The 27,175-nt window shown below is 38.6% G+C and overlaps 1 protein-coding gene across 2 annotated transcripts; it reads left to right on the top strand.

Annotated features, from left to right (window-relative positions):
* The first annotated feature begins 250 nt into the window (after positions 1 to 250).
* LOC120528705 (procathepsin L-like) lies at positions 251 to 26,698 on the top strand. Of its 2 annotated transcripts, XM_039752864.1 has the most exons (9): positions 251 to 331; positions 430 to 516; positions 3,280 to 3,403; positions 5,947 to 6,069; positions 13,175 to 13,321; positions 16,243 to 16,458; positions 23,315 to 23,483; positions 24,131 to 24,233; positions 26,556 to 26,698. In XM_039752864.1, exons 1-9 carry the CDS (start codon positions 315 to 317, stop codon positions 26,650 to 26,652), a joined length of 1,083 nt encoding a protein of 360 aa, XP_039608798.1. In that variant the 5' UTR covers positions 251 to 314; the 3' UTR covers positions 26,653 to 26,698. The 2 variants fall into 2 exon arrangements, with proteins under 2 accessions (XP_039608798.1, XP_039608805.1); XM_039752871.1 differs by lacking the exon at positions 24,131 to 24,233 and having other exon boundaries at positions 26,556 to 26,684.
* Positions 26,699 to 27,175: the final 477 nt, after the last annotated feature.

The following is a 27,175-nucleotide window of genomic DNA, read 5'->3' as shown; positions in this document are numbered from 1 at the left end:
TCTTAACAGTTCTGTTCCAGTATTTGCATCAACTTCTATGAATATGTCCTCCACAACCAACAGCCTTTATGTCATTTGTTCAAAGATGGACAGTGACAACTGAATTCACCTGACCTCCAGCCAAGGTCTCCTACCTATGTATCAGGAGGGAAAGAAAGCATGAGATTTCCCTTCCTCCTGCAAATGTGACTGTCTTTATCTTTTATAAAAGAGTTCTAAACAATCATGGCATTCCTCTTTCTAGGAAAGGGTTTACTGGTGACCTGTTGGAGCTCCCAATATCCTGCTCTCCCATCCAAGAGACTTCACAGTCAATGTCCAGCTCTGCAAGGTGATCAGGACAGTTGGATGACATTAACACTCAAATTGAGATCTCTTGTTGGAGAACACTTCTTACCCTGTGCTTCACTGTTTGCTTATTTTTGGCAGTGATCTTTCTTCTCCAACTCTCTGCTCTGAACTTTCTTCTCACACCACTGTTGAGTTACACACAATCTCTCTGAATAGAATATCTGGGTAAGTAACTTAAATTTTACATTGCAATGCAGGTCAACTACATATTAGAACATTAGAAAATTCTAGACGAGAACAGGCCATTCAGTCCAACAAAGCTCGCCAGTTCTATTCACTTACTTCTTCCAAAAAAATATCAAGTCGGGTTTTGAAAGTCCCTAACGTCTTTCTGTGTACTACACTACTTGGTAGCTTATTCCAAGTGTTTTTCGTTCTTTGTGTAAAGAAAAACTTCATAATATTTGTGTGAAATTTACCCTTAACAAGTTTCCAACTGTGTCCCCATGTTCTTGATGAACTCATTTTAAAATAACAGTCTCAATCCACTGTACTAATTCCCTTCATAATTTTAAACACTTCAATCATGTCACCTCTTAATCTTCTTTTGCTTAAACTAAAAAGGCTCAGCTCTTTTAATCTTTCCTCATAATTCAACCCCTGTAGCCCTGGAATCAGCCTAGTCACTCTTTTCTGGACCTTTTCTGGGGCTGCTATGACCTTTTTGTAGCCTGAAGACCAAAACTGCACACAGTACTCCAGATGAGGCCTCACCAGTGCATTATAAAGGTTGAGCATAACCTCCTTGGACTTGTACTCCACAGATCGTGCTATATAACCTAACATTCTGTCTGCCTTCTTAATGACTTCTGAACACTGTTGGGAAGTCGATAGCTTAGAGTCCACTATGACTCCTAAATCCTTCTCATAAGGTGTACTCTCGATTTTTCCGACAGCCCATTGTGTATTCAAACCTAACATTTTTACTTCCTATGTGTAATACTTTACATTTACTGACATTAAATTTCATCTGCCACAAATCTGCCCAAGCCTGTATGCTAGCCAAGTCCTTCTGTAATGATATAACGGATTCCAAATTATCTGCTAATCCACCTATCTTGGTATCATCTGCAAACTTAACCAGCTTGTTACTTATATTCCTATCTAAATCATTTATATATATTAAAAATAGCAGCGGCCCTAACACTGACCCCTGTGGAGCACCACTCTTAACATCGGCCAGTTCTGATGAGGTTCTTCGCACCATCACCCTCTGCTCCTCTCCTGTGTCTGAGCCAATTCTGCACCCATCTAAAAACATCACCCTGAACTCCCACTTCTTTTAACTTGATGCCCAACCTCTCATGTGGCACCTTATCAGATGCTTTCTGAAAGTCCAGATAAATAATATCATAAGCTCCACTTTGATCGTATCCTTTTGTTGCCTCCTCATAGAATTCCAACATGTTAGTAAAACATGACCTCCCTCTTCTGAACCCATGCTGACTGTTCAGAATAACTCCTGTCCTTGCCAGATGTTGCTCAATCTTATCCTTAATTATTCCATCCATTAATTTTCCTGTGATGCATGTTAAGCTTACTGACCTATAGTTCCTTGGATCTGCCCTGTCACCCTTTTTATATAATGGGATGATATTTGCCATTTTACAGTCCTACGGAATCTCTCCAGTGCTCAGTGACTTCCTAAAAATATGTGTCAAGGGTTTAAATATGTACTCACTCGCCTCCTATCAGGTCCTCTAACCTTAGGTCCTTAATATCTTCTCTCACAAATGTGGGCTTGAAAAGGTTATTTACAAACAGGACTAGCATTGCATTGGCCTTGTTTGTAATTTATATTTAGCTTAGCTGATTTCTCTTCTTTCTCTAAGGATATGTTTTTAAAGATAATTGGGGTCAGGGCCTGTATCAGCAGGTGACTGAACACACCCCGGACGTGCCATGGATGGGATTCCATATGAAAATATATGCAGTTTTCACTTTTCAGTTAACATAACACACACATCTTTTAAGATACTTGTACATGAGGAACAATGCCATTTATTACTAAATTATTAAATATTTTTTAAAGTTATTCCTAAAAAGGCAGACTAGTAGAGCACACATTACTAACGTTCCTGGAGAGCTCGAGCATACTTGGTTCATTTCCCAGCCCAGTTTCTGTAAGCATTTTTTTTTTCCTATAACTTTTTTTTTTCTGGTCTGCTTAGGGAGTCAGGACCTTGGGGGCTGTCAAAAAACAGGGCCCATCAAAGCCCATTGACACATTCCTTGTGTGATTTTGGGCTCTGTAAGAAATAAATTGATGTTGTTGTTGTTATTGTTGTTTTCTAAAAAGGCTCAGTCTGAGGTTGTCTTTCAATAACCTGGCATCTGATCCAGAAATTAAATGCATTTCGGCCCAAATTCATTTCTGCAGTTGAAAAAGTGGGTTCTAATGAAGGATGATTAGAGAAATGTCAACTTTATACTATTGGGCACCATTGCCCAATTTCTGCAAGCAGTACATCTTACCATATGGCTTACTAATTGCCATAATAAGCAATAGCATTTTTATCATACTATTAAATTAAAATTATTCAGTAGATTTTCCATCCATCCATTACCCAACCACAGGGTCACGGGGTTCTGCTGGAGCCAACACAGGGCGCAAGGCAGGACACAAACCCCGGGCAGGGTGACAGCCCACCACAAGGCACACACACACACACCAAGCACACACTAGGGACAATTTAGAATCGCCAATGCACCTAATTTGCAAGTCTTTGGAATGTGGGAGGAAACCCACGCAGACACGGGGAGAACATGCAAACTTCACGCAGGGAGGACCCGGGAAGCGAACCCGAGTCTCCTAACTGTGAGGCAGTAGCACTACCCACTGCGCCACTGTGCCACCCTCAGTAGATTTTTTTTGTTTTTTAATGTATGAATGTATATATGTCACTGTTTTTTTGTGTTTTTTAACAGGATGTTTTTGTTGGCGCTTCTTATACTAATGGAGCTAAACTTCAACTCTTTGTCATTGGACACTAGGCTAAACTGGCAGTGGAATGAATTTAAAAATACGTATGGAAAAGCTTATAAAAACAAGGTAACACAAAATCTGATGTTGCATTTACATTAACTTTGGTAAGTTTTAGTTACATAATGAGCAGTTAACTGTCCCGTGTATCCTCTCTGTACAAGAACCTCCTTGATTCTCGTCTGTATTGAGTCCTGCACTATCAGCCACTAAAGCTATCTACATTTGAGAGGCATCTAGGGAAGGCCACCTAAGAAATTAAATTACTTGACCTTAAAGAAAAAAATACATCTTCTTACAGCACAGTAGACAGTGAGCTTCAACAAGCCAGGACTGAAAGTGCTGAAAGCAGTTTGTATGCCTGAATGCTGCACAAAACAAGTGCCATAAAACCTGAATTCAAAGCTAGGTGCATAATTTTAAAGGCACAGTGTGCCTCTTATATTAGCACTGTGTTTCTCCCTGAACATTTACAGACGGAAATGTGAAAAGTGGCCATGCTGAAGGGTAGGAAAACATGCAACAATAAAAACGTAGCCCCACTAACCTCTTCAGTGTGGTATCTGACTGAATGTTTAAATCTGAATGCCACAAACTCTCATCAGGACCTTTGTGTTCAAGCAGTAAAGCCTACAGTCAGGAGCTCAAATTAGCTGACATCTCCTCGTCGTGTTTCCAGAAAAGTATATTTAGTAGACAGACTTTATTTTACTTTATTAATTTTTTTGTCATACTTTATTTTATTGTATATTTATTTTTATATACTTTATATTCCAATAGATAGATAGATAGATAGATAGATAGATAGATAGATAGATAGATAGGAAAGGCACTACATGATAGATAGATAGATAGATAGATAGATAGATAGATAGATAGATAGATAGATAGACATCATGAAGGTTTGGGGCAGCCACTTGTATTTTGTTTCCAGGCTGCAAAGTTGAAGCAAAATTAAACAGAGATGTTCACAGGTTTGAGTCCAAAATAACACTGATAGTATGGAGGTAAGATGACAGCTTTAAAGGCCAGTAAAGGAAATTATGTAATCGGGGCCAGAACCAGAAGGAATGTTCTCGGGATCGGTAGTGACATCATTGTTTGGCACAGGAACCTAAAGTGACACCATCAAGCCCGGAAGTGATGTCATTAGTGGTGCCGGAACCCTGTGGGATTTCCCATGAATGGTCTGTAAGAGACTGAGAGAGTCAGTCAGCACAACCTGCCATCCCCTGGTATGGTGTGGAATTGCAATCATTTAGGCCTTTCTACTGTCTCCCAATCGCACGTGTGTGACAACAGATAGATAAAACTTTGTTTGTCCCCAAGTGATTGGGTATTGCCTTTACATTTTTTTTACGATCTTTATTATGCATCAGACTGATTATGTAGATATTGGGAGTTTAAGTACAAACATTTTATTTTGCACTTTAAATATTTATTGTACACTTATATTTGAAGATGTCTATAAATTCAATGTCTTTTCAATGCCATCATCTTTTCCTTAAGGACATCACCATTTTTGGAACAAGCATCTTATCCCAGCAGCATCAGGTATAAGGAAGTAGCCAATTCTGTGCAGGCTGCCAGTCTACCACAGTAACTACTCTCTCCAGGCCAGTTTACAATTGCCAATCAACTCAATTTTGCACACCTTTCAGCAGTTGGGGGAAAAGCAAAGTACCTTCCAAAATGTCAACACAGATAGTGTAAGGCCATACAAACTCCACATATACTGTAGTTTATAAAGTTATTTAGCTGAGATTTCGACCTGGTTGCTTGGAGCTAGGAGGTAGAAAGCTAACCATTGGGCAACCATGCTGTTCATCAAGCAAACAATCCGCCTTAAATTTTTATTACTTTTTTACACCCAATGTGCTTTGCAAAGTGACAGCTGTAGTACAATTAATTCTTTTTTATATTTAGAAGCAAGGCAGAGTCACAAAGGTAGAGTCTGAAGAAAGAGAATTGTGAGTTATAGCTTTGATGCGTTAGCCACTTGGCCATGTCTCCTGGATGTATAATAATTTGAAGGTCTTTATAAATCAATCGCATTAATTATCTAAGACACAAAAGAAATGGACTATAAAACTATTACATATAATTGATGATTTCAAACAGTCAATCAGCTTTCATTTTATTTTGACACTAGAATAGGGGCTGTCAAAACAGGAGATTAAAAAGGTGCATTATTATCAACCAGGAGAAGCTTTTATACCTACTAAATTATTTGACACCCTTGATTTTCATAATGTACTTACACTTTTCACATTGTTCATGTGTCTATAAAATGGAAAACTGGAGTATCAAGCATGTATTAATTATTGACTGTATATTGTGAGTGAATGAGTGAGTGTGCCCTGTGATGGGTTGGCATTCATTTCTGGTTGGTTATAACCTTGAACCTGATGCTTCCATAATAGCCTCCAGGCAGTAGCAGCCTGTTTTGAAAAAACTGGTCTCAGAATCTTTAACTATTGAAAGGACTTCAAGATTTTCTTCACATTTCAAGCATAGTATTTTACTCGAATGCTGCTAACAAAGAGTCTTCTTAATAATGTGAACTGGTTTCTGTCTGTCTCAGCTTTTCTGCTCTCTACCCTCTTATGTAGGAACAGGAGCTTTTTCATCGACGTATATGGGAAAAAAATCTACTTGAAATCAGTATGCACAACTTGAAATTTTTCCTGGGAACTGAATCATACTCCATGAAGATGAACAGAATGGGAGACTGGGTAATACTTTTGACTTGAAGAATAAGGGAGTGTTGTGATTATTCCATGAGTTATGAATAGGTTTAGTAAAATATTAAATCTAACTGGAGGACTCAAGACGGGACAGGTAAGTGCCCAAAGAGACGCTGAGTCAGAGCCATGAGGTTGTCAGCCTGCTCATGTCTCTTGCTGTGCTCACCTCAGTGATGCTGTATGGCTGCTAGATTTCACAAAGCACTTGCTCCATCTTGTTGGTGAATGGCTGTCATTGTGGGGGTTTAAATGTGTCCAGTGAGAGACTGGCTGGCTCCTGCAGGCACACAATGATAAAATGAGTGTCTGAGCAGGAAAATACAGTAATGAAAGTGGATGGCTGTATTTCAAATTATTCAAAAAGTAGGGTTGAAAAAGGAAATTCAATACTGCCTGCAAATGAAGCTTTGGCCTTTTAATCAGTATTGAAAAAGCACAAATACAGTGTGAGCATTTCAAAGGAGAAATTGTCAGCTTAACATCCAATTTTCACAATTCAGGAAGAGCTGGACTATCTTGAAATTCGAAAAAACACCTAAAAATGCAATTAAATATAGTGAAAAGAAAAAAGTAGTGGACAAAAGAACTATTCATCTATACTAATTAAAGGCAAAGCCCTCACTGACTGACTCACTGACTCATCACTAATTCTCCAACTTCCCGTGTAGGTAGAAGGCTGAAATTTGTCAGGCTCATTTCTTACAGCTTACTTACAAAAGTTAAGCAGGTTTCATTTCGAAATTCTACGCGGTCATAACAGTCGACAACGTTCGCCATGTTGAACTTTCTTATTTATGGTCCCATCTTCACGCAATTTGGTAGGTGGCTTCCCTGCACTAACCGAAACCGATGTACGTACTTATTTCAGTGGTATGACGCCACTGTTGGTCGCCATATTGAACTTTCCAACCGTCTTTGTTACTTATGGGCCCATCTTCAAGAGATTTGGTACGTGAGTTCCCAACGCTAACTGAATCCTACTTACATACATATATACGTCCACAGCCTACAGCTCGGTCACCATGTCAGGCAGCGTTGGGTCCCCCATCTCAACGTCTCCCAAGTTGTTGGCTGTCTGCCTATATAAAGCCGTCCGTCGCTCAGGTCTCTACATTCCCTTCCTTGCTTCGCCACGGGATTCACGTCTCCCTGCTGATAACTACAGCCTTTTTATTTAATCCACGGCTTCTCCGCTGTTTTATTGTTCGTTTATTACGATTATAGTTATTGTGTAGGTATTTTAGACTTGCTTTACATTGTTCAGGTACCCATTTCCTTTATCATTCCAATCGTACCCCCATTAACATGTCTATCGAGGTGATCACCATTGATCAAAGAACTGTCACTTACCAAGTGGTTTCCATGCCCGGAGATGGCACCTGCCTTTTCCATTCTCTTTGTTACATATTGCACGGCCATATCAGGCTCACTCTTGATATCTGGAGGAACATTGTGTCTTATGTATTGAATGACTGGGACAGGTTCAAGGTGTGGAGTGATGACGGTACAGGAGATAATTATACTACACAGGAGCACTAGAAGAGTGAAATGCTTAAGCCCTTCTCCTATGGTTCTGCATGTGAGTTGATGGCTGCCGCTGAATTGTTCGGTTGTCGCTTTCAAGTGTACCTAAATGGCCAAATATTTTACACCTTTCGACAACCGCTAATGCCTCTTAAACATCTTAGATTCACAGGTGACGATTTCAGTAGTGGACACTTTGATGTTTATGAATGTTTAAACTCTCAAAAGCTGGATGTGAAGTTATCGATGAAACCGGTTGTATGCTTACAACGCTTGACAGATGCCGAATGTCACTTCAACACAAACCCTGCAAATACTGTCATAATTGAAACAAACCATGAAACTCAAACCGATTATGACAGCAGCAATCCAAGCTGTGAGATTTGAAACAAGATTACTGTTCACATGGCTAACTGTACGTTGCATGCTCAAGAGTAAGCTCAGCGCACAGCTTGGTCATATTACAACCGGAGGGCCAAACTGACAACGTGGTATACAAAGAGATCTTTAACAAATAATTATTGGTATATTTTCCCTCAGTTTAAAAAGGTTAAATTTTCTTCTTAATAAAAATTTTAAGGCCGTACTTCACCACTGCGAAGCATGGGTATTTTGCTAGTTATATATAAAAATGGCTACAGGATTCAACTTCTAAAAAGGTTTGACTGGTTTGGGTTGACACAACATCCTCACTGTTTAGGTAATGCTTAGGAGTCATTTCAAAAGCAAATCAAATGTTTGGTTATATAGTATTGTAAAAACTGTTGAATATGAATCAGGGGGCGTTATGTTAAAGCTGGATTTTACACTAGTGCAGGGGTTTCCGACTTCAGTCCTGGAGCCTCATGTATAAATGGTACGTACGCACAGGAATGTTGCGTAAGAATGTTTCCACATTCAAATCGCGATGTATAAAACCTAAACTTGGTGTAAAGCCACGCACATTTCCACAGTACCTCATACCCTGTCGTTTGCAAGTTCTGTGCTCGGTTTTGCAGACTGGCGGCACCCAGCGTCAAAGCAGTGCTACTGTTCCTGTGTGGTTATCCTTTCTTTTCCTGACGTGGCTTTATAAATACACTAAAATTAACCGCATATTGTTTATTAGTTTAATGCATCTGATTGTAATTAACCAGTAACAATATAATGGTCCACGGAATGGTCAAACTATTCTAAATACCATAGCTTCATTTAAATAATCTATATTGTTAATAATTAAAGGACACGGTTTTGCTACGCTAGCAAGGATCTGGCACTCCACTCACGATTGTTCCTGCTGTGCACTGTATGCTTCACTGGGACTGGCATGAAGGATAGAATAATTAAACATGTACTAGGAAGATATTTCAATGTTCCTTAAAAGGTTTGAAGAATCAGCGTTATACCCTTACAGATGGCTTAACGTCCATTACAGAGCTGATTGTGTGGCAATCAGTTACTTGGAGAAAGAAAAGGAAGGACAGGAATTGGAGGTTAGTACATTTGAAAGAGACAGTATTGCAGGGGTGGCCATAGGCATGTGCAAACTGTGCACCTGCACAGGGCCACCATATCCTAGGGGCCGCCACACCAATATATATTAAATATAATAACAGAAGGAGAAAATAACGACACAGCTAAAAACGCAGCGGCAAATTTCGACAAAAGTTAAACGCTTGTGTCATGAGCATGAGGCGGTTATGCAGTGTCCGCAACAGACATGGCCATCGACCATGCATAAGATACCATATTTCTCTGCCCAGGGCCGCCACAAGCCTAGAGCTGCCCCAGAGTACTGCTGCAATAAATTATTTCATCGAAGGTCACGCACAATCACTGTGCCACTGTGTTCCCATGTTTGATAACGTGCTTTAACTCCTGTCATCATGAAAATGATATCACGTATACATCTCAGTATTTTAGTTATTCAGAGAGCTGTAATATCACAAATGTAATGGATTCTGTGTCCTGTCGGAGGTAGAGAAAGCCGGTTTAAGAAGCACGTAGTGATTCACACACATAGAGCACATAGAAGAACACATACAAAACAAAGCATTTAACGTGCTACTTTACTTACGTAAAGAAAGTTATGTGATTTGAGAAACTAGTTAATTAAACGATTTTAAGATTAAGTTTATGATGTTCTACTTTAATGACAAAATAAACTACGTGATTAAAGTGGAAATTTCAAGATTGAAGTTGACATTTCGTGCTTTTTCCCCACTGTGTGCCTTTTTTTCTCTGTACCCTAATAAGCTTTCATATGACACTCAGACAGTGGGCTACACCTCACCCTTTCATGGCGAATTTGATATGTGACAACTTCTTTATTATTTCGGGCACTGTGCGACTTTGTGAACTTGAGCTTTCAAGTTTCTGAGACACGCTATGTCACTCGATCAGCTTCCTTTTGTTGTTTATACCCCTGTTTAAACCAACAAATAGTACGTTTTTCTTTGGCTCCAGTTGGTATTCGCTGAAATTCTTCCATTTTCCCTCTTGCTTTTCCCATTGTCTTTTCACAGAATGCTGAGCTTAAGGGCTATTTATATTGATTTGGATATTCAAAGAGGCGTAATTCTGGGAGGAGTTGGGGCGGGATAGTAGGCATGTGCATGAGCGTTACTTTTCACGCTGACCAGGATTTATGTAGTGGAAGAACGTGGAAGTTGCCGAACGCACTGATTCCTGCATCTGGATTTTTCTGTGTGTAAGCACATTTCGGCTTTTGTGCTTACGTCATGTTATAGTGTGAGTTCTACGCACGGCGTTATGCATGAGGTCCCTAGAATTCTACAGTGGCTGCAAGTTTTGATTCTAACCTCTTTCTTGCAATCATTTTTGACCAGACTGTGCTGCTTATTCATTTTAATTGACTTTTTTTTAAGATTTAGTCCTCTGAATTGGTCAATTTTTTCTTTAAATGGCACCCAAAGAGAAATGAGATTGAGGGTAGATCAACAGATGACCGGCAAAATCAGGGCCTCAAACCCTAATTAATTTCACTCCAACCAGACTCTTAATTAGTCATCAATTCTTGCTGCTAATTAAACCCATTATTTAATTCCGTGGCTTGTTGAGGCTGTTGTTATGCCACAGCAGACATTTCCAAAGCTGTTTCGAAGACCACCATCGCAATGTTTTGATGATCTGTGCAGATCATTACTGAGACCTTCAGCTTTCTTTATTTCAAGACATTGGGTGATGGACACAGGTTGCTGGTCATGTGTTGGGTTCTTTAGTATCTCCTTATTGTTTGGCTGCTAATTAAGTCAAAAATAAATGATTAAGGGGTCTAAGTATTAAAAAGTAAGTCGATTAAAATTAAACCAAAGAGTTAATTAGCAGCAAAAACTGGTCATGAATTAAGAAAGGGGTTCAAATGAAAATCTGCAGCCACAGCATCGTCAATGACTAGAATTGGAGATCCCTGCACTAGTCAGACCATATCTGGAGAACAGTGTGCAGTTTTGGTCACCTTGCTACACAGCAGCACCTGAAGCTGTACAGAGGACAGCAGCAAAGTGTATCTCAGGACTAAAAGGCATGATCTACTTGGATACGATCAAATCTCTCTAGTCTGAACAGAAAAGTCTACATCAACTCCATCCATCCATCCATCCATAATTAAGCACAATTAATGTAATGTATGGATCACAGTATTCAGAGTCTACTCCACAGCATTGGAAACCATCCAGAAATCAATCTTGTATGTAGCACATGACTCCCATGCTCCCTCAGACACCCACATTCTCCCACACCAGTCCAATGCAGAGATTTTAGTTAACCTAACTTGCAGTTTTTTGGAATTTGGTAGCAAGACTAAAGTTCCCGGAGGAAAATCCACACAAACACAGTGAAACTATGCAAATTCCACAAATACAGTGACTGGGATACAAACCCAGGACATTAGAACAGTAAGTGAGCAATTGTAACCATCATGGAACCTGGTGGGGTCCAAAATGTCAAAGCCATCAATTACTTTGATCTAGCAGAATTATTTACATGTAAAGTAAATTAAAAATTGCATATTGAAGGAAACCAATAGAGATTAAGGAGAAGAAAGTTTAAGACTGAAGCCAGGAAGCACTTTTATACATTGAGAGTTATGGAAATCAGCGGAGTCATGTAATTGAAGCAGAAACCTTGACAACATTCAAAAGGGTCTGAATGAAATATTTGGACAATTAAATTATTAGCAAACTAGCTTGATGAATTGAAAGGTCTTCTCTCACTGGTAATATCTGTTGTCTTATAAAACCTGGTATTTATGCAGGGTTGACTGTGATGGTCAGTCCCACAAATCAAGACATGTCTGCCTCCCCAAAATGAATTCTTAAAAAAACGTTTTTACATGGATGTGTATATATATGTGCTGTATGTTTATACATATATACTGTATGCATATATACATTTTAATGCATCTGTTATATAGCAATAAAAAAATCATAATAAAATGTACTATTTGTCATAAAATGTGCAGCAATTCACTGCAGTTTTGATCACATGGCTGTTGCAGTTTTCAGACTCTTCAAATTCTGCTCTTCTAATGGTGAGCTCAGTGGTTTAACATCTGTCCTTGTATTCTGCATGTGTGTCATATCACATGGTAGCTTTTTTGCTTTTTCTACAGTGAAATGTTTTGATAGCTAAATATGAAGCCAACAGTGCTTTAATGGCATAGTAAACCTTTCAGCTGCTTGTACGCGTAAGTTACTGAGAGTCATTCTTTAGTTTTTATGCCAGTATTTATTTTCACTTAAAAATGTTCCTTTATTTTATTATCTTCTAATGCGCTGAACAGTATATTCATTACCGTATGTTGGATTTTCAGTGCATGTGGGCCCGTCAGCTAACGGGAGCAATCTTACATGTGTTTAACTGATACAACTTCTGCTTGACTGTGGGCTTGTTGAGCCGCATTCTAAACCAACTGTTGCTTTGTGTAGGATGAGGTTTTGTTTGATCTTGTACATGCACTCTCAAGAATATTGTTAAAAATGGAAAACATTGTGGGCTTAACTTGTTTTGTAGCCACACATCGCTAAATATGTTCTGATCCTGTACCAAAGCATAGTGAAGTAACTAATTACAGCTGCTTTAGCACCATGTGACGTCTGTCAATTTTAGTAGTCAAGTTATTTTCCTGCTCACTACTGTACTCTTCAACTGTGACATGAACTCAGACAAAGTTTTAAATGTTGCTACTTCATTGAGTTTTGAATGTTTCAGGAAAGGATACGAAGATATTGAATTTCAAGGATAAGTTCAGCATTTCTCAAGTCAAAATTATTTTTTGAAATTGCATATACAATTATTTTATACGTGAAAAATAACTTAAACTTCAGAAATACTGATCATGTCAGCCTAGAGAGTCTGGCTGGGACATTTTATATATGAGTTGCACTGTTGATGTGTTACACAATATTTTGGAAGGTGAGAGAGCACAATTATAATCAGCCTAAATTAACAATGTCTAGCATGTTGTCCTTTTAATTCTTTAGTGAATATACTGTATATATCCAGGTTACTAAATGAATTACAATTGTCTTACATCTAACATTACATTTGTTTGGTCTAATTTTTTCAGGAAAAACACCAAGAATCAGATATGGATTTAGATTTGTCTTCAGCGTTTTCCAAGAAAAAGAAAAAAATCCCTAAAAAGAATGAAACTGAACTTCCAAAAGCAGTTGACTGGAGAATAAAGGGATACGTTACTGAAGTCAGAGATCAGGTAAATGATGTGAAGAAGGTTATAAAACAACTGCTGTGAGCTCCTTTCATTTTTGCAAGCTCTGTGGCATTTGTTGCAGTTTCCAGCCTTCAAATAACAGTGGCTCCAAAGTCTGTTTTCATGTGTAAATCTGTGTTATGTAATAGAAAGTAATGACCAAATGACTCCATGAAGATAGCATTTGCTGTTTAAAGGCAAAAAATGAATTGCTATGTTCCAGCCTTTCTATAGAGGGCAGACTCTTCAACACAATAAGTGTGATTTATTTAAATTAAGTCAAACCTTGAATTCTTCTGCCAATAACAGAAATTCATCACTTACTCATAACTTCTGACAGTACCCCCACTATTTCCTAGAAACAGCCAATGCTGGAAGCTCCGGACTCAAAGTTGGAAAGCTCTGGAAAGAGCACAGGTCTAAGTAGCTGCTCAATACAATACACACTACAATTTATTTTTTGCATAGCCCAAAATCACACAAGGAGTGTCACAATGGGCTTTAACAGGCCCTGCCTCTTGACAGCCCCCCAGGCTTGACTCTCTAAGAAGACAAGAAAAAACTCCCAAAAAAACCCCTGTAGGGAAAAAATGGAAGAAACCATGGGAAAGGCAGTTCAAAGACAGGCCTCTTTCCAGGTAGGTTGGGCGTGCAGTGGATGTCAAAAAGAAGGGGGTCAATACAATACAATACAATACACAGAACAGAACACCTGGCTATAGGCTGCCACTGGCAAGAGCATCAGCAGGCTGGCACAAGACAAGGAAAAAAAATCCTGCATCAGAGAGAGTCAGAGAGAACAGGAGAGGTACAGTGTGTGTGTGTCAGTATGAGAGCACAAGAACCACTAGAGGGCAGTAAGTTCAGAAGTGCATTAGTTAGAAACAAGAAAAAGACCCAGCCTTGGTTGGAATATGCAAAGTTCAGTAAGACAGTCAAGGTTAGGGGATCCTGCAGATGACAAGAATACGTGATGCTTTCTTAAAGAAAAAAAAAATTCAAGGCAGGAGGTTGGTAATCCTCCTAGCCAAAACAGCAAAGTACATGGTCACCAGTAAGGAGTCCATGGTGTCTTTTTAAAGGTGGCAATTGGCAGAAATTCAGGTATAAACTTCTAAATGTTAGGAGACAGAACATAGTGACAAATTTAAGGATTTCAGACTGTGATGTCTTTTTTAAGGTAAGCAGCATGGAGGTTATGTGAGGGACCCAGAGGTGCAACTGAAAGCTAAAGAGATTACTAGATAGAGTTTCAGCCTGGTGTTCTAGTAGCAAAATCAGTTCTGTCACTGACATGGAAGTGACTCCTGGACCAGGCAGGAGATTAGTCTAGTAGAGAGTTTATAGTCACATCTCTCCAGAGGTACCTTTGAGTCTAGAATTAGAGCGGAGTTGGTATGGAGGCTAAAATGGTGGAATGTCATTTTGGAAAGGCCAGAGTGGAGAGGGAGAGACAGAACGCTGGGGAGAGATGGGGGTTTGGTATTAATGTGGAGGGGAACAAGTAGATGGACCACTCCACCTGATAGACAGGGTTTAACTTCATATACTTTACGTACATTTTGCTGTTCCTGTGTGCTTTATTTTTAACTCTTACAAAATCTTCAAGCAGGTCTGTTGCATTTTACTATTATATTATTAAATAACATAATAGTAAATACCTCTGGAAAATTAGAGTTTTTGAATTGAAGACCTGCCTGCCTCCCTCATTCATTGAATAAGAGTCCTGTCTTCAAGTCACATATTCCATCTCATTTGAGTTTACTTCTTTTTTATGCACTACTTTGATTCACCAGAGGTATCTATTTAACAATGATGTCACAAAAGATTTTTTCATGGATGTTTTAATGCTGTCTGCTGCTGTTCAATATCAGCCCCACTGAAGTCCAAGTACTTGTAGGAGTGGGGGACCACCTCATACATCCACTCCTTGAAAAACAACCGGACATAGAGTCTGTCTGGTGCAGTGAGTGTGAATAAACAGTTCCTTGGTTTTGCAATTACAGATAATTCTGTTCGAATCAAGGAACAAAGGTGGATTGGTGGCTCTGAGGTTAAAGATCTGTGCCAGCAATTGGAAGGTTGCCAGTTCAAATCTTGTGAATGCTAGAAGTGAGTCCACTTTGTTGGGCCCTTAAACTGCAACTCCTCCATTCTGGTATGATGTTAATCTGCATCCAGCCCTGTAAGCAGGTTCTCCAACTTGCAAGGGAAAACTTGGGGGTTGATGGCAGGATTGGCACTCCAGCCACTGTAAAAAAAACCTCATACTCTTACATTCCATTCAAACTACAATAGTTTGGTGCTGAGGTGTTCCACGGCTGCACTCTGGTTGTAATTTGGGATCCTGAGGTGGTTTGTTGTGTGGCAACATGCTGCATCAGTGTATACTCTACCGAAAGAAACAAAGTTCTCCACCTGACTCCTATACTCTGTTTCAACTCCTTATCAATACACCCCATAAGTACAGAATCATCTGAGAATTTCTGCATGTCCTGGTGTTATATTTATAGACTGTGAGAAGGAGACAGGCATTGTGGAGCTCCAGTGTTGTTCACATCTGTATCAGAAACACAGTCCTCCTGCGGTCTGCCCAACAGATAGTTGGCACTCTTCTTTCTTGGATATAACAATATGGAAGATTCCACCCTACTTATGGCAAAATTACAGATCTGTCAGCACTAACCACAGTGTTTTGGCAATTTCATACTGAGGAAGGTTTAATCCACCCTATGTGCTGAAGATTTCTCATCTGAATTGAGCATAGTCTATAACTTCAGTGAAATACTGCCATGATGCAGTGCTGTACTATGCTTGCCATTTAAATAAAATTCACCAAAAGAAGAAATTTACATGTTGTGTGTTACAGAACTATACTCTTACATTGAGTTTCCATAATGCATGTCAATTAATTTATTTTGCAGGGAAACTGTGGTTCTTGTTGGGCATTTAATGCGGTTGGTGCATTGGAAGCCCTGATTAAAAAGCAGACCAAAATACTTGTGCCGCTCAGCATTCAGCAGCTAGTGGACTGCTCTCTAGAAGGTGAGGGCTGTGATGGAGGATCAGCAGAGGAAGCATTCAAATATGTTATTAAGCATGGCATCACACTAGACTCCAGTTACGGTTACACAGGGAAGGTGAGGTAAACATTTTCATTTACTTGAGTTGTATTATCTGTCCAGCCGTTTACTTCTTTGTAAAACTAAAATGTCTAACAACGATATTGAAACAGGTTGCACATTTTCAGAAAAAGATTTTAGTTGATTTACAAATAACAAAAGAAATGAAAACTACAACTGTAAATAAAAACTAAAAATAGAAAAATCCCAAACAGAACTGAGTATAAATTAAATTTTAACTTAATTTTTGCTGTTTTAAATCTCTAATGGGAAACAAATCTGTTTCTGCATTAACAAATACATGCTGTAGTCTGATGGCCAAGGAGGAGAAAGAAAAACTAATGTCAACATGAATGCTGAGAAAAGTAAACCTCTTGAGGGCCCAAGGACAAAAGACAAACTCTTATTGTTGTCTACATATGATGAAATCATCTAAAAGATTTACTTCTGCTGGTGTCATCATAGCAGGATCTCCTTTATACTTTCTAGCATCAAAGAAAGCTACATAGTACTTAGGGAGGAGGAGGTGGTACAGAGTGTTACCAAAGGACAATGGAAAGAGAAAACAAAGATAAAAAAAATGATTAGTACCAGAAAAAAAATTGATTAATAGTCTGTTGACAATATAATGTAGAGACAGTCATAAACACCTTTTAGACCTAGTGTAAAACTTAAAATATGTGATCATGCAACATTCATTTTAACCTGTGATAAAAGATTAACAGTTTTTTGAAGTGTTCAGCCATACTATCCTAATGTATCTCTACCAGTAACACATTTCACATGTCTGAGGCAAAAAGGCTGTCTCACCAGTTCTGCTATGCTTCACATTATAGGAACATTGAATAAGCCACTTTTTGAAGATCTGAGATTATGATTAATGATGTACTGGAAGAGTCTGCTGTGATTGCTCTGGTAGCACAAAATAACAGAGGGATAAGACTTCCAAAATAGCCCACAAAACAAATCTCCCCCCAAGGCAAGCCTGATCCCAGAAAAATAAGAGGCACCAACACTGACTAGAGCTCAAAATCTCTGGAGAAAAGATAAGTTCACAAATAATCTTTATAAAAGAGGATGTTTACTTTCAAATAAAAAAGAGCACAATGTAAACAAGATTTAAAAGAGCAAAAAAGCTTGCTAAGGGCAACTCAAACAATATTAAAAAAAATAGTACAATCAATAACATAGTTCAATATCCATAGCAAATGGTCAAAAGTCAATAATCAGAATTCAAAAAGAAGAGCACAATACTTACAACACCACCTAAGCACAGACTATATTCTAAACAAACCCCCCTTGGACCTCAGTTCCCATCAGCCTTTACAGTGCTGGGGGCAGTCCCTTAACTATGATGGATGGATGGATGGTCCCACCTCTTGAGGATCCACCAACAAAAAAACAAGAAAATTAAAGAATTGCATGACATACATAGATATCAAATAATAACTAAATCTCTCTATTATAAAAGAAAACCTTGGGATGAGACAAGACTATTGCCAAGAGATTTTTTCAAGTCCCGCCCTCCTCTCAACTATTTCCGATTAATGGCACATGCCTACTGTCCTCTCACCTCTCATTCGTGTGAATCCTTTTGTTGGAAACAGTTCCTGCACTCTCAGCTCTTATAAATTTTTATGTTTTCCTCGCTTTAAGTTCCAAATAAAAGAATACTTATTATGTCCAAATAAAATCGAATGTCTCAAAAAACTGATAGTAAAGATCGCATTAGCACTAACAAATGGAAATTATTATTGGTGAAATAACGGAACAGCGAAAAGAGATCGAATATAGGGACATAGGTGATATGGCAGTAGTATGTAGATATTGTGTGGCTTTAAAGTCGGAGACTTGTAGATCGAATAATTCATGTTGTCATCAGGGAAAAGTAGTGTTTCTTCCCAATGAAGAGGCTTATCCATGAGAATTAAAAGATTTGTTGTTTGGTGAAAGTGAAATCCACAAACATTACAGGCAAAATATCCAAATCTATAATAATCTGTTCGCGTTCGCATCATTCAATGCTCAAAAGGTAGATTTACATGATTCTGGACCATACGCTATGAGAATCTGTGGTCCTGCAAAAATTAAAGCTACTGCAAGTTTAATTTCCAAGAAACCACAACTTGATCAGGTAGCATACATTTACACAATCGAATTTCAATTCCCATGAATATAACAATCTGTTTAAATTGTACATTCACTTCCCAATAGTGTGCAACGCCTGCCCATGGGTTGGCAAGTGAAGCAAGCAGGGGGCAGAGCCCCCTAGTAGAGTAAAAATAAGAGACAAAACATAATTAAACAAATAATAAATGAACAAAACAATATTATAACAAATAGAAAATAATGAACAATAATGAAGAAGAAGACAAAAATAAGCATTTTAAACATGAACCAGTAGAGGAACCCAAAGCTGACCCTAACACAGACATTACGAGACATTACTGCTCACTGAGCCTGTAATTCTTCCTGCTATGAACACTTTGAATGCACCACAGGAAAAAAGAAAGAGAGAAAATAAGAGCAGAAGGTGGAAGGTACAAGGAAGCTGACAAAACTCATAGTCAATGGCCAGGTAGGCATTCAGTAAGTGTAAATAGCAAAAATAGTTTAATCAAAGGCAAAACATTAAAAGAAGAGAGCTGAGGTCTAAGTGCAAAAATAAAAAAAACAGACATTGTTAACCCAAAAAAGAAAAAGGGAGGCATGCAAAGAAGATTGTTTTAGTTATGCTGAATCTACAGTAGGATACTGATCCTTCTATACCACCATCTTTCATAGCTGGGGCTGACGACATGGAAGTCACGTGACTGGCAACAGGTAAACAACCTGTAAACAATATGGTCACAACTTTGTGAAGACAGCTACAAAGTGGAGGTGACCACACAATTAATAAAATGCAAAATGATGTCACTAGAATAATGATAAAATTAAATAAACATTTAAAAAGCAAAACAATACCTAATAAAAACAAAATATTAAAAAATAAAGAAAACCAAGAAATAATAATTTAAAAATCGAGAATCACTAGTTGGACACTGAATCAGGGGCTTGAGAGCCTCTGTGCCATCTGGCTCATTCATATGTACTGCTGTGGTAATTTACCTTATGTTTAGTAGTGAGCTGACCTAAAGGGAGCATGTGAAGTGAGAATAATAGAGCCCAGAATTGATCTCTGAGGCACACCAAAGGTTATATCATGCATGTCTGTTAGGCAGTCACTGGCAGAATAAAAGCCAAATGCTAGAAAATGTGGCACAATTGCTGCATTAAAATGCTATCTGTTAACAATGCATAGACAATATAGCAGAAGTATAATGTATTCAACCAAGACTTATACATTCATTTATCTTTTCATTTTATAATCCATTTAATACAATATAGGGACATTGAAGGCAGTTGCCTATTTCAACAACAATTCATTCCTGCAGCTATGGGGGACAAGTGCACATCAGCATGAGGACAGTATTCAATGTGGGTTGTTATCATAGATACAAATCAGGTTACCTAGACATGTAATAACCAAGCCACCCCACCCAGTCCCATGCTATGTCTGGTGTATTGTATTTCTATATAACCTATGGAGTGAGATTTATGGTACTAGTCATTGGTGGTGAATTGTGTGTTGGTCAAGCATGCAAGTAAGAATGAATTTGCACCCTATACACATGACATTAAATCTGAACTCAACTGAGAACACTACAGTATATGAATTTTTTTGTCAGATCAAATCCTTACATTTTGAAAGAGCCAATGAAACTGGTCACCTGCATGTACTTCTTAAGTTTGTAATTACTGTGTTATAGCAAGGGACTTTTCCCAGTCTTGTATTTATTTTCTGTCCTATTGTTGTCTTTGTTACTTCTGCATTACAATTTTTATATTTGTTAATTATGTACTGTTATTTTAAATGTACTAACATTCCATGCACTGTGAGAGTGGTGCCCCAGGAGGCAGGGCCACCCTGATGTCACTGCTGCTAGGACCTGCCTCTGGCTATTTATTGAGTCAGGAAAGAAAATCTCAAAAGTAGATCATTGAATGTCATTTTGTGAATACCACTTTTCTTGATGTTTTTTATTTATTTTTTTGTTTTTTTTTATTTGTTTCCTCAATTAAACTCAAGAGTGTATATTAACACTGCCTTTAAAGAAAAATCATTCTGTGCTGTTTTGAGCACTTTTGTTATTTTTTTTTCATTTCTGTAATATATTTATTCATTTATAAAGATTTTTTTGCTTTGATTATTTTCACAAACCAGTTTTATGGCTTTTCTCTCTCTTGTAAGACATATTTTTCAATACCAATCAACAAAAGCATAATATATAAAATACTAGCAAAATACCCGCGCTTCGCATCGGCGAGGTACTGCCTTAAAATTTTTATTAAGAAGAAAATTAAACCTTTTTAAACTGAGGGAAAATATACCAATAATTATTTGTTAAGGATCTCTTTGTATACCACATTGTGAGTTTGGCCCTCCGGTTGTAATATGACCAAGCTGTGCACTGAGCTTACTCTTGAGCATGCAACATACAGTTGGCCATGTGAACAGTAATCTTGCTTCAAGTCTCACAGCTTGGATTGCTGCTGTCATAATCGGTTTGAGTTTCATGGTTTGTTTCAATTACGACAGTTGAAGAGACATTCGGCATCTGTCAAGCGTTGTAAGTATACAACCAGTTTCATCGATAACTTCACATCCAGCTTTTGAGAGTTTAAACATTCATAAACATCAAAGTGTCCACTACTGAAATCGTCACCTGTGAATCTAAGATGTTTAAGAGGCATAGACGGTTGTAGAAAGCGACACTCTTCTAGTGCTCCTGTGTAGTATAATTATCTCCTGTACCGTCATCAGTCCACACCTTGAACCTGTCCCAGTCATTCAATACATAAGACACAATGTTTCTCCGGATATCAAGAGTGAGCCTGATATGGCCGTGCAATATGTAACAAAGAGAATGGAAAAGGCAGGTGCCATCTCCGGGCATTGAAACTACTCGGTAAGTGACAGTTCTTTGATCAATGGTGATCATCTTGATAGACATGTTAATGGGGGTACGGTTAGAATGATAAAGGAAATGGGTACCTGTATAATGTAAACTAAGTCTAAAACACCTACACAATAACTATAATCATAATAAATTAACAATAAAACAGTGGATAAAATAAAAAGGCTGTAGTTATCAGCAGGGAGACGTGAATCCCGTGGTGAAGCAAGGAAGGGAATGTAGAGGCTGGAGCGACGGACGGCCTTATATAGGCAGGCAGCCAACAATGTGGGAGGCGTTGGGATGGGGGACCCAATGCCGCCTCACATGGTGACCGAGCTGCAGGCTATGGATGTATATATGTACGTAAGTAGGATTCAGTTAGCATTGGGATCCAACCCAAATTTCTTGAAGATGGGCCCATAAGTAACAAAGACCGTTGAAAGGTTCAATATGGCGGCCGACAGTGGCATCATACCACCAAAATAAGTACGTAAATTGGTTTTGGTTAGTGCAGGGAAGCTGCCTACCAAATTTTGTGAAGATGGGGCCATAAATAAGAAAGTTCAAAATGTCAGAAGTTGTTGACCGTTATGACCGTTACACATAGAATTTCGAAATGAAACCTGCTTAACTTTTGTAAGTAAGCTGTAAGGAATGAGCCTGCCAAATTTAAGCCTTCTACCTACACGGGAAGTTGGAGAATTAGTGACATTGGAAAGTTCAATATGGCGGCTGACAGTGGCGTCATACCACCGAAATAAGTACGTACATCGGTTTTGGTTAGTGCAGGGAAGCCACCTACCAAATTTCGTGAAGATGGGGTCAGCGTTCTACCTACATGGGAAGTTGGAAAATTAGTGATGTTGGAAAGTTCAATATGGCGGCCGACAGTGGCGTCATACCACCGAAATAAGTACGTACATCGGTTTCGGTTAGCGCAAGGAAGCCGCCTACCATATTCTGTGATGATGGGACCATAAATAAGAAAGTTCAACATGGCGGATGTTGTCAACCGTTATGACCGTTACGCATAGAATTTCGAAATGAAACCTGCTTAACTTTTGTAAGTAAGCTGTAAGGAATAAACCTGCCAAATTTCAGCCTTCTACATACACGGGAAGTTGGAGAATTAGTGACGTTGGAAAGTTCAGTATGGCGGCTGACAGTGGCGTCATACCACCGAAATAAGTACGTACATTGGTTTTGGTTAGCACAGGGAAGTCGCCTACCAAATTTCATGACGATGGGGCCATAAATAAGAAAGTTTAACATGGCGGATGTTGTCGACCGTTATTGACCGTTATGACCGTTATGACCGTTACGTGTAGAATTCCAAATGAAACCTGCTTAACTTTTGTAAGTAAGCTGTAAGGAATAAGCCTGCCAAATTTCAGCCTTCTACCTACATGGGAAGTTGGAGAATTAGTGATGAGTGAGTGAGTGAGTGAGTGAGTCAGTCAGTCAGTCAGTCAGTCAGTCAGTCAGTCAGTCAGTCAGTGAATGAGGGCTTTGCCTTTTATTAGTATAGATTAACAAAAACCATGAAAACCATTTAGCAGATAAAAATACATTATCCATAACTCAAAACCACAGAAAGTTTTTATTTTCTTACATAATATCTAGTGCTCTTCCGTACTAATAAAAATTCTAGATATTGTGTTATGCCTTTCATATCAAATTACCCAAGACTTATGCACTAGTCAATGAGTGCGGACAACACAAGTCTTTTCATAGTCACTAAATAAGCTAATAAAATAAGCTACGCATGCAAACAGGACAGATGCACAGAACATACCTCTTAATTTATAAACTTCATTATTCTCTTCATTTGCTGCTTTTCCACATTCAATATATACCCTTGAATTGTTTTTTAGGAAGGTTACTGTTACCAGAATGATGCTGAGAGCACATTGTTCCCATGCTCAGATTTTGTCGAGATTCCATTTAATGATGAACTCGCCCTTAAGGAAGCAGTTGCCAGAATTGGACCTATATCTGTTGCAATTGACATTTCACCCAAGAGATTCAGGTTCTATCATACTGGTATGTTTAATAATTATTATTGATATTGACAAAAAAGGTTGAATTTTTCCAACAACAACAACGACATTTATTTATATAGCACATTTTTATACAAAAAAAATGTAACTCAAAGTACTTTACAAAATGGAGAATAGAAAAATAGAAGACACAATAAAAAATAAAAATAAGTTAACATTAATTAATATAGAATAAGTAAGGTCCGGTGGCCAGGGTGGACAGAAAAAAAAAAAAAAAACTCCAGACGGCTGGAGAAAAAAAAATAAAATCTGTAGGGATTCCAGACCATGAGACCGCCCAGTCCCCTCTGGGCAATCTACCTAACATAAGTGAAACAGCCCTCTTTGTATTTAGGGTTCTCATGGAAGTACTTGATGATGATGGTCACGTAGACTTCTGGCTTTCAGTCCATCAAAGTTGGAGCATCATGATGCTTTGAGTAGGTCGCCGCCACCACAAAGAAACCGGAAAAATGAATTGAACATACAGAGTATCAGGTTTAAGTTAAAGTGAAGTTAGGAGAAAGCCATGTTAAAATAATGTGTTTTCAGCAGTTTTTTAAAGTGCTGTTGGCAGGCTATTCCAGATTTTAGGTGCATAACAGCATAATTTCATATAATAATAATAATTTCATATCTGCTGTCTTTCAGGAGTATACTACAGTAAGGACTGCAGCATTTCTCCAAATCATGGTGCTCTGTTGGTGGGTTATGGTACAGATAATGGAGAAGACTACTGGATTGTAAAGAACAGGTTACATATTACTAACAATTTAGTTGTAAAATCAAATAACAAACAAGCAGCAGGTGACTTGACTATGCTGAATATAAATGAAATCACAACAATTACGATTCTGGTAAAAACATATAAAGCCTGCTAGGGATATCGCAAATAACTGATTTACTAGATTAATTCAATTTAAAAATTTCATTGATTAAAAATTACATCCTCTAGTTTGAAACAGGAACCGCACGGTTACGTATTTTACCAGGATCTACCACTCTCCTATACACAGACACAGAAATGAGGTAGAGTTGTGGCCAGGTTAGTGGCTAACTAATACTGTTCCCTGTATTTATAATGTTCCTTGCATCACCCATCGATGACAGGTGCTTATAATGCGACCACCATCGGCTCGGATTTCCTTCTTCGGCACTCTGCTGCAGCAATGTAAGCCTGTGGTTGCCCCGTAAATGGACAAGAAATCTGCCTCAGACACAGCAATCGTACTTCAGGACACACTTCAGCATGTCGTCCCATTGGGAAACAAGTTCAGAAACTTCACTATATATATATATATATATATATATATATATATATATATATATATATATATATATATATATATATATATATATATATATATATAGTGAGGAACAGTGTGGACACAGACAAGTAAACATGGTTCGTGAAGCACCACACACATTTTTTTACAATATTTACAAAGGTGACACACACACAAACCCAGTGCCGCAACACCAATCACCCCCAAAGTCCAGGCCTCTTCAGAATGCCTCTCTCTGTCTTCTGACCTCGTCCACTCCTCTCCTCTCCTCCAAGCTCCGTCCACTTCCACCCGACTACAGCCATCGAATGGAGGGAGGCGGCCCCTTTTATACACACCCGGACGTGCTCCGGGTGCCTTCTGATTAGCTTCCGCTGGCACTCCCAAGTGTGGCAGAAGTACTGGCTGCGCATCCGGAAGCACTACGGGTGGCCCTGGTCTTCTTCCCCACAGCACTTCCGGATGTGGCGGAAGGGCTGAGGGCCAAGGCTCCTCAGGCATTGGGGTGCCCCCGGCGGTGACCTTATAGGGTTGAGCTTCCAAGCTCTGCTCCCGTGGTCCCCAAAGCCACCTGGATGATCGCCCCCTCGTGGTCTGGAGGAGGTGTAAGCCCTCCTCCGGTCCTCCTGGGCATCCCGGCTGGTTGCCACCCCCAGCTACTCACCACAATATATAGTGAAAGAATACACCTTGACACATCAAAAAGGTTAAGGGTTGCCACCAGTATACTTGAATAAATGCTGCAAAAGTGAAAATTGAAGACATAGTAGTGTACAGATTGAATCCAAAACAAAGGTGATTGACAGAGAGAATTTGGCTGGGTTTTAAGGCAGTTCAGTGCCAGAGCCAGAAGTAATGGCAGTTGTTACCATCTGCATGAAAGATGGAGTGAGGGCTCAGTGTGGTTTATTTCTGAGTTCCACCATGGACCTAACAGTAGGGAAGTCCATTTAGGCGTGATTAGGATGTCAGGTTAGAATTGGTCTAAAGTTGTCAAAAATAGAGGAATTGAGATTATTTTTCTTGAACAGGGGTTTAAGAACTGCATTTATAAGACAGTCAGTGAAGACCCCCGTATCTAATGAAGAGATCACTATGTCAAGTATACTATCAATTAGCACAACAGAGACTTCTTTTAAAAAGACTGATGGTATATGGTCAAGGACACATGTATGTTTCAGAAATTCAGAAATTATCCTGTGTAGTTCGGATAGATCGATGAAAAAATTTAACTTGCGTAAAAGGACATGCTGGGGTTCAACAGGAATAACTTTTGGGGGATATACCATAGTATTTCTAAAATAATGTATTTTGTGTTTAAAAAATATGGCAAAAGTCCTCACAAGTTTCACTAGTAGTTTTTAGGAGGCATTCCATTGAGTGTGCTGGCTTTAAAAGACGATAAAAATGTTGAAAATAAAACTCTTGGATTATTAGAGACATACGACTGCCTCTCAAATCAGACTCCATTGTTATATTCGGTTATTTTTGCCTACAATATTTCATAGTGGACTATCAGTTTAGTTTTTTTCCATTTATGCTCAGCTCTCCAGCATGTTCTCTTTAAATTGGACTCTCTTTGGGTCTTCCATGGTGTAATAGTGCTGGAGGATTTCTTAACAGTCTTTTCAGGGGTTAAAAAGGAATGAACTGAAAGACAGTAAGACAGTGAAAATGACCAAATAATGTCATTGGTTATGTGGGCAAAGAAAGATTTATTAGATTCTTAATACCAGTCTTAAAACAGATTATACCTAATCCCAAATTTGGAACTCTTTTTTTACTTTCAGCTGGGGCACTGAATTTGGAGAAAATGGCTATATTCGAATAGCAAGAAACAGAAACAACCACTGTGGAATTGCTTCACGTGCCCTCTACCCAGTCTGAAGATGGACAACTGTTTAAATGGAAAATGTAGTCATTTTATTCTTCCAATACAGTGTTATGTTTTATAGATACACATGTCAACTATTGAAACATTACTGGATTTCCTTGGAAGTGTTTTCCACAGGCACAATACAGTTTATGTAACTAACATAGCATTGTCACCAATCCAATGCAAAAACACATTTTCAGTTAAATTATTCTACATACTCATAAAATATTCATCAATCATCATCATTATAATATCTAAATTAATAGTTGAAGCACTGTGCACAATAAGACAAATATTGTAAAGCAGTGAATAAGACATCACACCTGGGGGCCCAACTCTAAACCTGCAGGTTCACAGTGGCTACAGATTTTCATTCTACCCATTTTCTTTCTTAGTGACCAGTTTTTAATGCTAATTAACTTCATTTATTTAGTTTGCTATTTAAGACTCTGACTCTGATGACCAACATCAGTCCTGGAGGACCACAGTGGCTGCAGGTTTTTTTTCCCAACTCAAATGCTTTACAAGACGTCA

Source organism: Polypterus senegalus, chromosome 1 (assembly GCF_016835505.1).
Source record: "Polypterus senegalus isolate Bchr_013 chromosome 1, ASM1683550v1, whole genome shotgun sequence".
Taxonomy (NCBI): Eukaryota; Metazoa; Chordata; class Cladistia; order Polypteriformes; family Polypteridae; genus Polypterus; species Polypterus senegalus.
Note: the sequence above shows the minus strand (reverse complement) of the source record. Positions and strands in the feature narration are given on the sequence as shown.